The 12,500-nt window shown below is 36.7% G+C and overlaps 2 protein-coding genes across 2 annotated transcripts; one reads left to right on the forward strand and one right to left on the reverse strand.

Moving 5' to 3' along the window:
* Positions 1–139: 139 nt before the first annotated feature.
* LOC137639946 (actin-3-like) lies at positions 140–3,933 on the reverse strand. The gene is made up of 3 exons (XM_068372251.1): positions 3,783–3,933; positions 2,096–2,240; positions 140–1,235 (listed from the first exon to the last, which is right to left on the reverse strand). Exons 2-3 carry the CDS (start codon positions 2,219–2,221, stop codon positions 231–233), a joined length of 1,131 nt encoding a protein of 376 aa, XP_068228352.1. The 5' UTR covers positions 2,222–2,240; positions 3,783–3,933; the 3' UTR covers positions 140–230.
* Positions 3,934–9,066: 5,133 nt separating this feature from the next.
* On the forward strand, positions 9,067–12,348 carry LOC137639948 (actin-3-like). Its single transcript, XM_068372253.1, has 3 exons — positions 9,067–9,171; positions 9,488–9,628; positions 11,230–12,348. The coding sequence occupies exons 2-3, from the start codon at positions 9,503–9,505 to the stop codon at positions 12,232–12,234; spliced, it is 1,131 nt and encodes a 376-aa protein (XP_068228354.1). The 5' UTR covers positions 9,067–9,171; positions 9,488–9,502; the 3' UTR covers positions 12,235–12,348.
* The last annotated feature ends 152 nt before the right edge of the window (positions 12,349–12,500 follow it).

Genomic DNA, 12,500 nt, shown 5'->3' on the forward strand with positions numbered 1-12,500 from the left:
AAAAATTCGGGTGCTAAATACGAGAATTTTCTTCATTGCATTGCTTTGGTATCACTAAATCTCTGGACAGAACTTATTCAAAATATGAAAAAAAAAACGAATATAAACAACCAAAATGAGGATTGATTGACAAAATGCATTCTAGAAAAATAAAGTTTATTTAAAAGCTAAAAAAACGGAAGGGAAACAAAACCGATCAGAATTATACTGTGTTCATTATAGGTCTAAAATTAGAAGCACTTTCTGTGGACAATGGCTGGACCAGATTCGTCGTACTCTTGTTTGCTGATCCACATCTGCTGGAAGGTGGAGAGAGAAGCCAAGATGGAGCCACCGATCCACACGGAGTATTTCCTCTCGGGAGGAGCGATGATTTTGATCTTCATCGTGGAAGGAGCCAAGGCTGTCATCTCCTTCTGCATCCTGTCGGCGATCCCTGGGTACATTGTGGTGCCACCAGAAAGGACAGTGTTGGCGTAGAGGTCCTTCCTGATGTCGACGTCACACTTCATGATGGAGGTGTAGGTCGTTTCGTGAATGCCACTGTTTTCCAGACCCAAGAAGGCTGGCTGGAAGAGAGCCTCTGGACAACGGAACCTCTCGTTACCGATGGTGATTACTTGACCGTCTGGGAGTTCGTAAGATTTCTCGAGAGAAGATGACTGAGCTGCGGTATCCATTTCTTCATCGAAGTCAAGAGCTACGTAGCAAAGTTTTTCCTTGATATCTCTAACAATTTCCCTCTCGGCTGTTGTGGTGAAAGTGTAACCTCGTTCCGTCAAGATCTTCATGAGGTAATCGGTGAGGTCGCGACCTGCGAGGTCAAGACGAAGGATGGCATGAGGCAGAGCATATCCTTCGTAGATTGGCACAGTGTGAGAGACGCCATCGCCTGAGTCCATGACGATACCTGTGGTACGACCAGAGGCGTACAGAGAAAGCACGGCCTGGATGGAGACGTACATGGCGGGTGTACTGAATGTTTCGAACATAATTTGTGTCATCTTTTCACGGTTGTTCTTGGGGTTAAGAGGAGCCTCAGTGAGGAGGACTGGATGTTCTTCTGGGGCAACGCGGAGTTCGTTGTAGAAAGTGTGATGCCAGATCTTCTCCATGTCGTCCCAGTTGGAGACGATTCCGTGTTCGATGGGGTATTTGAGGGTCAGGATGCCCCTCTTGCTCTGGGCTTCGTCACCCACATAGGAGTCCTTCTGTCCCATTCCAACCATCACACCCTGGGAAAAAAAAATAAGATAAAAAAAAACATTAACAATAATGATGACAATAGATCATGCCATGTTTATTTACTTAATTTTCTGACACTTGTCTTTTTTTTATTAGTATTGGTCCTATTGAATGGAGCTAAAGATTTTAAAAAGTTAATTAAGATTTTGAGCCTTCACCCCTCCCAAATGATTTGGCTCTCAAGCCCCATACCATTTTTTTGGGACGATTTTCGGTAGTCATCTTAGAAAAAAACTATACAAAATATAAATTTACAACATTTATTATCAAATATCTAACTATATTTCCTTTCCATTAATATATAATGTTAAATATTTTGTTGAATTTTTATATATATACATAATAAGAGAAAAATAAATGGTAATTAGTAGACGAAAATTACGTCATGTGGCGTTGAAAGGAGTAGAAATAGTTGACTAGCATAAGATACGAGAAGCTAATACATACAGCATCATAGTGTATGTACACTATCATACAGACATATCTATTATTACATCTATGCTTAGGTATGTAATTTTATACTGATACACTCTGATATACATAAATATATGTAATATGTATGTATGCATGTATGTATGAATGTATGTATGTATGTATGTATGTTTGTTTGTTCTTAAGAACAAATGCAATTACATGCATAAATTGTACATGCTTCATTCTGTGTTGTTTTTTTTTAAGGAAAAGTTGAATATGAAAAACTTCTTTTGTCATTCTACCTTTTCAAGATTTTTTTTTTTTTTTTTTTTTTTTAAGACACAAGAAATGCACGAAGAGGGTATCATCCCTGCTAATCGTTTTTTGCCAATATTTTTCTTTTATATTACAAATAAATCTATTTTCAGATCCTTACCTGATGGCGAGGTCTCCCGACGATGGATGGGAAGACGGCCCGGGGGGCGTCATCCCCTGCGAACCCAGCTTTGCACATTCCAGACCCATTGTCCACGACCAGGGCGGCTACTTCGTCGTCACACATTCTGAATTCTGTGATATTCCTGGAAGAAGAAGAGAGTCGGGCATTACAAATTGAGAAACATTACTCGTTTCTTTTTCTCTTTCTTTCCCTCTGCTTCCAAGCTATTGCAAGCAGCTTTCCTAGAAAGACACCCCAAAAATCAAATCATTGTTCTCTAGTCTTGGGTAGTGCCATAGACTCTGTACCATGATCTTCCACTGTCTTGGGTTAGAGTTCTCTTGCTCGAGGGTACACTCATGCACGCTATTCTATCTGTTTTTTTATCTCCTTTAACTCACTGGGCTATTTTCCATGTTGGAGCGCTTGGGCTTATAGCATCCTGCTTTTCCAACTAGGGTTATAGCTTAGCTAATAATAATGATAATAATAATAATAATAATAATAATAATAATGATAATAATAATAATAATAATAATAATAATAATAATAATAATAATAATGGTTTCTTTGTATTCCATAGATCCTATTGCATTACATCCATAGGGAATATGGCCAACCCTTTTTTTTCATTTTCCTGGTATAACCTTTAATATTTGTTATCTGTCTCTTTAAGAACTTTATTTGTTTAACTGACTTTAAATGTACACAGTCGATATAATCAAATCTTCAGAAATAAGTAGAGCTAAGAGCTAAGAACTCTTAGAAGAAAGTCCTGGACAGAAACAGGTAGAACTAAGAACTGTGAGAAGCAAGACGGAAACAGAAATAAGTAGAACTAAGAACTGTGAGAAGACATAAACAGAAATAAGTAGAACTGAGAACTGTTAGAAGAAAGACGTACACAGAAATAAAGAGAACTAAGAACTGTAAGGAGAAAGACGTAAGCGGAGATAAGTAGAACTAAGAACTTTGAGAAGAAAGACATAAACAGATATAAGTAGAACTAAGAACTGCGAGAAGAAAGACGTAAACAAAAGTAAAGAGAACTAAGAACTGTAAGAAAAAAGACGTGAACAGAAATAAGTAGAATTAAGAACTGTAAGAAAAAATGCGTAAATGAGAAATGAGAAATGTCAGAAAGGCGTAAGGAGAAATAAGCAGAACTAAGAACTGTAAGAGGAAAGACCTAAACAGAAATAAGCAGAACTAAGAACTGTAAGAAAAAAGACGTAAACAGAAATAAGAACTGTAAGAAGAAAGACGTTAACAGAAATAAGAACCGTAAGAAAAAAGATGTAAACAGATATAAGAACTGTAAGAAGAAAGACGTAAATAGAAGTAATCACAACTAAGAACTTAAAGAAAAAAGACCTAAACAGAAATAAGAACTGCAAGAAAGACCTAAACAGAAATAAGAACTGTAAGAAAGACCTAAACAGAAATAAGAACTGTTAAAAGAAAGACGTAAAGAGAAATAAAAACCGTAAGAAAAAATGCGTAAACAGAAGGAATCAGAGCTAAGAACTGTAAGAAGAAAGACGTAAACAGAAATAAAGAGAACTAAGAACAGTAAAAAGAAAGACGCAAACAACTTAAGCAGGAATAAGAATTGCTAAATCAGCAAGTAATAATAATAATAATAATAATACTAATGACTGAAATGGAAGTTAATTTGCCTTACTTTTTACGCGGGTACTCGTAGCGGATCAGACGTTCTGTGCAGACGAATGGGGCGTTGTGTAGTGGACCCTACCTCTTTATACCTGAGCCCACCGATCTTATCGTGATGGGCCGAAAGCGACGAGCGAATCATGTCATTGATTCAGTTTCATCGCCTTATTTGGTCAGGTTTGTCGTTATCAGATGATAAGTGGGCGGTCTTCGATTACAGCGGAGTTATTTCTGTTGTTTCATCAGAGAGCGAAGACACTTGAACAGTCTTAAGGTTTTTTTTTTTTTTTTTTTTTTTTTTTTTTTTTTTCTTTGGTTCCGGTTATCAATAACAGTCTTTTAAGCACAGGAAGATGAGCCATTCAAGTAAGGGAACTCTAACCCAAGACAGTGGAAGACCATGGTACAGCGGCTATGGGACTGTCCAAGACTTGGAGAACATTATTTTTTTTTTTTTTCAAATTCACACTTTCATGTTATATACTCAGGCAATTTGTTATATTCGCATGATTAGTGAACAGGAGGTAATACATGAAATAAATATTCTATAAGGCAACACTAATATACTTCTTTTTTCGTTGAGCTGTGAAGTCTCTCTTATCAAATGCATTTCCTATCACATTATAGATGAGTCAACAGATGATATCGGCATCCGGGAGGTTTACTGGTCTCCTTAAATGAAGACTTCAAATGAAGACTTCTCTCCATCATCTGTTGCGGAAATACATTGAAACCTTACCTATTTGATATATGGAGAGGATAAATATAATCAGAGGATCCTAAACTTTTTAAAATCATAATCGTATCATCACAAAGATTGTAAGTTTGAAATGCGAAATATTTCGTAACGAATCATTAGTCCATTGTTCATTAGTAAACCAACTATACTCATTTTTTATAATGAGGCGCATTTGCACTGACTTGCAGCGGTGCCCTTTTAGCTCGGAAAAGTTTCCTGCTATCTGATTGGTTAGAATTATCTTGTCCAACCAATCAGCGATCAGGAAACTTTTCCGAGCTAAAGGGGCACCCCTGCGAGTCGGTGCAAATCTGCCTCACTAAAGAGAATTTACTATAGTATAAATACTTTATTAGCAAATGGAAAGGTGAATGAGGTAACTAAGAGTGTGAGTCATTTTTAGCAAACCACTTCTCAATCTATAGTCAAATCATTCTATCAAAGGGTAACTGGGTATCTGCTTCGACTGGATTCGGTTCATTGGAAACGTCCCTGCCTGGTGATCGCCAGACTGAGGTTCGAGTCCCCCTCAAACTCGTTAGTTTCTTTGGCCGCTGCAACCTCCCCATCCTTGTGAGCTAAGGATTGGGGGGGAAGGGTTTGGGGAGTCTATAGGTCTACCTGCTGGGGTATCAGTAGCCACTGTCTGGCCCTCCCCTGAGTGGAGAGGGACTTGGCCGCTGATCATATGTAAATATGGTTAGTCTCTAAGGTATTGTCACTGTCTCTTGCATCTACCATTCATGAGGCAAGCAAAAAAAAAAAAAAAAAAAAAAAAAAAAAAAAAAAAAAAAAAAAAAAAAAAAAAAAAAAACTAGATCTGAGGCTACCACTCTCCTCACCTAGTAGGACTCTGAGAGATTTTGATAATTCATCCTTGAGAAACCTCATATCTTTCGTTCGGACTTTCTAAAGAGTGTGGGTAAGTTTTGGTTTGAAATTTCCTCTTCCTCATTTCTGATATTCAGGAAAGCTGCAAGAGATTGGAAAAACTTTCAGGACTTCTCATTTCTTATGCTTCGAGGACCAGACAATTGAGATAAAAGATATGTAAGAAAGGTATAGTTTTAGTTATAATATTTACGAGTATTGAGACTTGGGGAGTTATAGGGTAATGAGATGCAGTCATACGGCCCAAGGTCTTATATATAATCATATTTAGACCTTGATTCGGCCTACCGAGAATAGAACAAAGTACGAATAGGAGATGCTTTTTCATAATATGATAACATCAGATAATAGAAGATAAGTTAAATAGATAACGGAAGGTCGTAGTAGGGAGTCACATGAAGTGTTGAGGAGAAACCCGATTAGGAATACACAAAAAACATGACATACTAAATACCTCTTAACATCAAATTATTTCATCTGAGAGAAAGTGGCCCTAGATAAAAAAAAAAAAAATGCTATAGTGACCATTGTGATATTCCTTATCTGAGTTCTAAATCTGGAAAAACTTATCAGTAGAACGTTGTACGTCACTGCGACTGATTCATGTCTTTATGAGACTTGTGTTTACTTCTGCACTTCATGGAATTCAAAGGTTCAAAGGTCACTCATGAACAGGATTTAAACTTGAGCATGTGACCATTATCCTATATGCTGCTGCTTTTTACCTTAGTTTTGCTGCTTTTTACCTTAGATTACCTTAAAACTTTTTCAATTTCCTTTAATTTCGAGCTCGTAATTTCGTAAAACCAAGATTACCTTAGAATTATCTTAAAATTTCCTTGAAACCATACAAATTACCTCAAACTAAGGTGATTACCTTAAAAGTTTAAACCCTGCTCATGAATGGCAGAGGCATGGGGCAGTGACATTGGCATAGCAGGACAATGCCCTAGAGACGAACCATATATACATATAATCAAGATACTTCCTTTCCATTACCTCTTCCTAGACATCTATCAAACACATTTTAAGTGTTTCTCCCCTAAATACCCAAGAAAAAATACTAAAATAACACTAACAATACTAATAATTATAATGATAATAATTAGAATTGTTACAAATATTATTATTAGACTGAATAAGAGAGATAAAATAATGATAACAATACAATTCACACAATTTCCGATGAAAAATTAAAAGTGCATTTCATCTGATATCTTGTAATCCAGGATTTAATATATTTGATATCTGGACACCTTCTAACACTCCATTCTTCTCACATACTGCCCCAAGGAGGCCTAGCCTCCTTGGGTAATTGTTGTAGATTGCCTGGCCCTTGTGACCAAGCACAGGCTCTTGCAATTCAGCAGCCCGTAGAGGCTTAGACCTTCTTGGGTTGAATCATCCAAAACTATCTGATTAATCCTTTCATCTCTATATGATTTTACTACGGCCATTTACTTGCTAATGTTCAGCTTTTAAAAACTCCTTGAAAGTCTCGGACTGGGTGAGCGACAAGCACGAACAGACGAACACTCCGCATTAACACTGAATACATTTTTACCACTTTTCACTATAATGCTTTCACTTTTCAAAACTTTGACTGGCCAGACAGTAATGCATTGGATTCTTCTCTCTGGTTACGGCTTATTTTTTCTTTGTCTACCATTGAAGATATAGTTAACCCAACAATTAAGAACCGTTGTCATACGAACACAACAATAATTTAATGCATTTCTACCTTTTCTTCAGAAGACTTTACAGTTTTCTCTCTAAGCATCATCATCATCATCTCCTCCTACGCCTATTGACGCAAAGGACCTCGGTTAGATTTCGCCATTCGTCTCTATCTTTAGCTTTTAAACCAATACTTCTCCATCCATCATCTCCTACTTCACGCTTCATAGCCCTCAGCCAGGTCGTCCTGCGTCTTCTAACTCTTCTAGTGCCTTGTGGAGCCCAGTTGAAAGTTTGATCAATTAATCTCTCTTGGAGAGTGCGAAGAACATGCTCAAACCATCTCCATCTACACTTCACCATGATTTCATCCACATATGGCACTCGAGTAATCTCTCTTATAGTTTCATTTCTAATCCTCTCCTGCCATTTAACTCCAAATATTCTTCTGAGGGCTTTGTTCTCAAATGTACAAAAACTGTTGGATATTGTTTCATTGTCATACCACGACCCATGTCCATACAGTGACACCGGTCTCCCTAAACTGATATATAGCCTGATTTCTATATGTAATTTCAGGCGATTTGATTTCAAAATTTTACTTAACCTAGCCATTGTCTGATTTACTTTTTTTTCAATCTTTCATAAAAATCTAATATTTGGATCATAATTTGACTCTTTTCTCGCTTCATTTTATCTCTAACTCAACTCCATTTGTCTTCATTCCCAAACACTAATGTTAATCAGCTGCCTTAACTTTTTTCCGCTATACTAACATCTATTCCTCCAGCTTTGTTTTTAATGTTTATCCTTAAATGATTATTTTTGCCAAAATTTACCTTCAACTTCTCTTCTCGCTAAATCTCTTAGGATCATTAATTTCATCAGTTTCTTATTACTATATCTTATTAGTTCTGTCACTTCACTTCACTTCCACTCCCAGGTAGGCTTTCAGCCTGTCAGTGGAAATAGTTGTCTTCTCCACTCAATTCTGTTTTCAAAAATTCCCTCTCTTCTCAGCTGTTCAATTGCTGGCATGTTGTTCTTTGTCAAAATCTCTTCAATTCCATCCCTCCAGCGTTTACGTGGTCTACCTCTTGATCTCCTCCCACCAGTCGTCCAGTCCCATCTCTTCCTTGCAATTCTATTTCCATCCATTCTCATTATTAGTACTGTAATACTTGCAAATAGCAACTGTTCAGCTCTCCGTATTAGACCTATTCTGACACCCCGTCGCCAGGCAGTCTCCCTTTTAGTATCTCTCTCTCTCTCTCTCTCTCTCTCTCTCTCTCTCTCTCTCTCTCTCTCTCTCTCTCTCTCTCTCTCTCTCTCTCTCTCTCTCTCTCTATATATATATATATATATATATATAAATATATATATATATATGTATATATATATATATACACATACATATATATATACATATATATACATATGCATATATATACTGTATATATATACATATTATATATATACATATATATATATATACATATATATATATATATATATATATATATATATATACATATATATGTTTATATATCTACTGTATACATATATATATATATATATATATATATATATATATATATATATATATATGTATATATTTATATATGTGTGTGTATGTCATTATGAGTCTATTAACTTCTTAAATACTTGAATTCTAAATATCCTAAAATAAATATGTTTGCTTAAAAGTTCACTCTTGATGAAATTTCACATAAATTCACACTTGAATCTAAGTTACGTGATTTCCATAAACACGAAACACAAAGTTGAATTCCTTTTTGTTTTGCGCCTGCGCTTATTTAAGCGTTACCTCCATACGTGATTTTATTGATGAAATTGAGCCAAATATTAGGTAGAGATAAGGAACATGTTTCGATGTCTGTTGGCATTGCATTCTTATCAGATGAACTATGCCTTACCAAAGAAGATGTTTCGAGGTACCCCTCGGGTCTTAATCATTGACCAGATAAGAGAGACAATTGCATATAACCGGGAGTGTCTTCGCCGTTGTGTCACAGTGGATATAGTTCGTAGTACCTCTGATATATTCCCTTAGTCTTCGCATTCTCTACATGTAAGTATGATTTAAAGTGCTGTACGAGAATAGGGAATTTAGTTACAGTTGATATAAGTGATTGTATATTTGCTTTCGACAGAGAGAGGGTTCAAAGGTAAATATGAATTGCCATGGCAATAGTCTTGTGTGAAATTGCGTTTTTGCTGAAATCTCAAAATGAAAAGAGGCAAATTCAATATTGTAAATTTCTATATTCTTTTTTTCTTTTGTTTTGCAGTTGTGTTTTCGCGGAATTCTTTTTGGCACTCGCATGATCTAATTCTCAAAATGACATGAGGCAAATTTATATTCATTTTTTTTTTCTTTTTTGCAGAGAAACTTTTTCAAAATGTGTGACGACGAAGTAGCCGCCCTGGTCGTGGACAATGGGTCTGGAATATGCAAAGCTGGGTTCGCAGGGGATGACGCCCCCCGGGCCGTCTTCCCCTCCATCGTCGGGAGACCTCGCCATGAGGTATGTAAGTGAAAATAGATTTTTAACTTTTACCACGAAGAATGAGATTCTAATTTCAATGGATTCATGATCTGATCTTTGAAATTCTTGGTAGAGATTTTTCCTTAATTTACTTTGTTTTAAATTCAACTTTTTGTCTCAGGAAATGTGGGCTAATAGTAGGAACAAGATTATAGTAATAAATGATAGGTACTTATACCGTTTAGTGTATAAGTAGGCCTACTGGATATTAAATCCTTTCACTATTTACTTAGTCACTCATTAGGCCTACATAAAAAACACTTGCGAGATTATTTTCACATGTTCCCTCAAGATAATCAGTCAATCCTCTGTTAAGTAACTAGTGTCTTTGTTATCATTGATGTTATCAACTAGGATAACTCTACTTTATCTGGAGTCCTGATACAATTAATCTAACACATACAAAATTTGAAGTATTATCTATCAGCCAACTGACAGTCTATTTGGTTTTCGTTCGAAGGCATACAGTGCTTTGATGTTTTAAGAATTTTATACCAGATTTAAAAGCTCAAGATAGAGACGACTGGCGAAAGCTAACTGAGGCCCTTTTCGTCAATAGGCGTAGGATGAGTTGATTTGCATCTCGTTATTGCTTGCAACGAGGAATGTCTAATTCCGTTTCAATGCTTTTAGATATTTTGATTTTGTAGTTGTTACTTCCAGTAAAAGTTTGTTAGAGGTCTAGTAAAAATATTAGGTCTTTTTTCTCTTGAATACGGTCCTCAATCCACAGTATCAGTTTGTATACACAATAAAATGGTTATTTTGATCGGTTCAAATCTAGAAGTGGTAATTAGTAGAAGTAGTTTGCATAATATTGTCGATTTTTAAGCTTGCATTATACAATAGAATGTTTATTTTGATTAGTCCAAATCTAGAAGTGGCAATTAGTAGAACGTGTTTGCTTAATATTGTTAATTTTTAAGCTTGCATACACAATAGAATGTTTATTCTGATTGGTCCAAATCTAGAAATGTATCAATTGGTAGAATTTCAGCTATTGGGGGATATGAACCCATTTATGATTCTCTATTCAAGCATCTGGGTTTGGATCTATCCAGGATTATATTGTATGTCTTAAGGTCTTATAGTATTGTAAGACCTTCAGTAGTCCTTAGCATTAAGCTATATGAATGAATTTGTAGCATATTCTACTTAAATGCCAGCTTTTATGTGGTCAGCTTGTCCTAATGAAATATTGAGAAAGTGAAATATCTTTGGTTACCCAACATGACTCTTATTGACACCTTAACCAAAGAAAAATATGCTACTCCTTTATCAGGCCTATCTATATGCAATTATTAGTTAATAACCCGGATAAGAGATTATTTTTGTTTAAGAAAATTTATGCGGTTTATCACCTTGAGGCAAAAATATTTGCATATCAATATATTCAAATATCTAATAGTTTAAATTACTAAGCGTAATCCGACAGATTCCTACTGTTTTATATAGTGATTTCAAAAGTTTTAATTATTATGTATTCCCTTTTCTAATTTGAATAGACGAGAGTACTTGATATGAAAACAATAATCAAATCCCAGGACTGCGACGCCTGACACTGCTTCATAATTTTCCAGGGCGTGATGGTTGGAATGGGACAGGAGGACTCCTATGTGGGCGATGAAGCCCAGAGCAAGAGGGGCATCCTGACCCTCAAATACCCCATCGAACACGGAATCGTCTCCAACTGGGATGACATGGAGAAGATCTGGCATCACACTTTCTACAACGAACTCCGCGTTGCCCCAGAAGAATATCCAGTCTTCCTCACTGAGGCTCCTCACAATCCTAAGGCCAATCGTGAAAAAATGGCCCAAATCATGTTCGAAACCTTCAATACACCCGCCATGTACGTATCCATCCAGGCCGTGCTTTCTCTGTACGCCTCTGGTCGTACCACAGGTATCGTCATGGATTCAGGCGATGGAGTCTCTCACTCTGTGCCAATCTACAAAGGATATGCTCTGCCTCATGCCATCTTTAGTCTTGACCTCGCCGGTCGCGACCTTACCGATTACCTCATGAAGATCTTGAGAGAACGCGGCTACACTTTCAGTACAACGGCAGAAAGGGAAATTGTTCGAGATATCAAAGAAAAGCTTTGCTACGTAGCTCTTGATTTTGACGAAGAAATGAGTACCGCTTCTCAGTCATCTTCTCTTGAGAAATCTTACGAACTTCCAGACGGTCAAGTAATCACCATCGGTAACGAGAGGTTCCGCTGTCCAGAGGCTCTCTTCCAGCCAGCTTTCTTGGGTCTGGAAAACAGTGGCATTCACGAAACGACCTACACCTCCATCATGAAGTGTGATGTCGACTTCAGGAAGGACTTCTACGCCAACACTGTCCTTTCTGGGGGCACCACGATGTACCCAGGAATCGCCGACAGGATGGAGAAGGAGATGACGGCCTTGGCTCCTTCCACGATGAAGATCAAAATCATCGCTCCTCCCGAGAGGAAATACTCCGTGTGGATCGGTGGCTCCATCTTGGCTTCTCTCTCCACCTTCCAGCAGATGTGGATCAGCAAACAAGAGTACGACGAATATGGTCCAGCCATTGTTCACAGAAAGTGCTTCTAAATTTCTCACTTATAAAGGTCACATTCCTTGTTGATCTCAATCGATCAAACAATGTATTGTATTATTCATAGTATTTATCTGTAATCCGCTAATACAGTATTTTTCTAAAGACAATACCTATGATTTTCCTTTTGTTGTCATGAATAGATTACTGAAGAAATCACAATCATTATACTAATAAGATATTTTCGTCTAATTTAGAACATCGGGAACAGAGGATAACTGGCAGAAAATGAATGATTTTATTATTAGTTGTAAAAATAGTT

This window comes from Palaemon carinicauda, chromosome 4 (assembly GCF_036898095.1).
Source record: "Palaemon carinicauda isolate YSFRI2023 chromosome 4, ASM3689809v2, whole genome shotgun sequence".
Classification (NCBI taxonomy): Eukaryota; Metazoa; Arthropoda; class Malacostraca; order Decapoda; family Palaemonidae; genus Palaemon; species Palaemon carinicauda.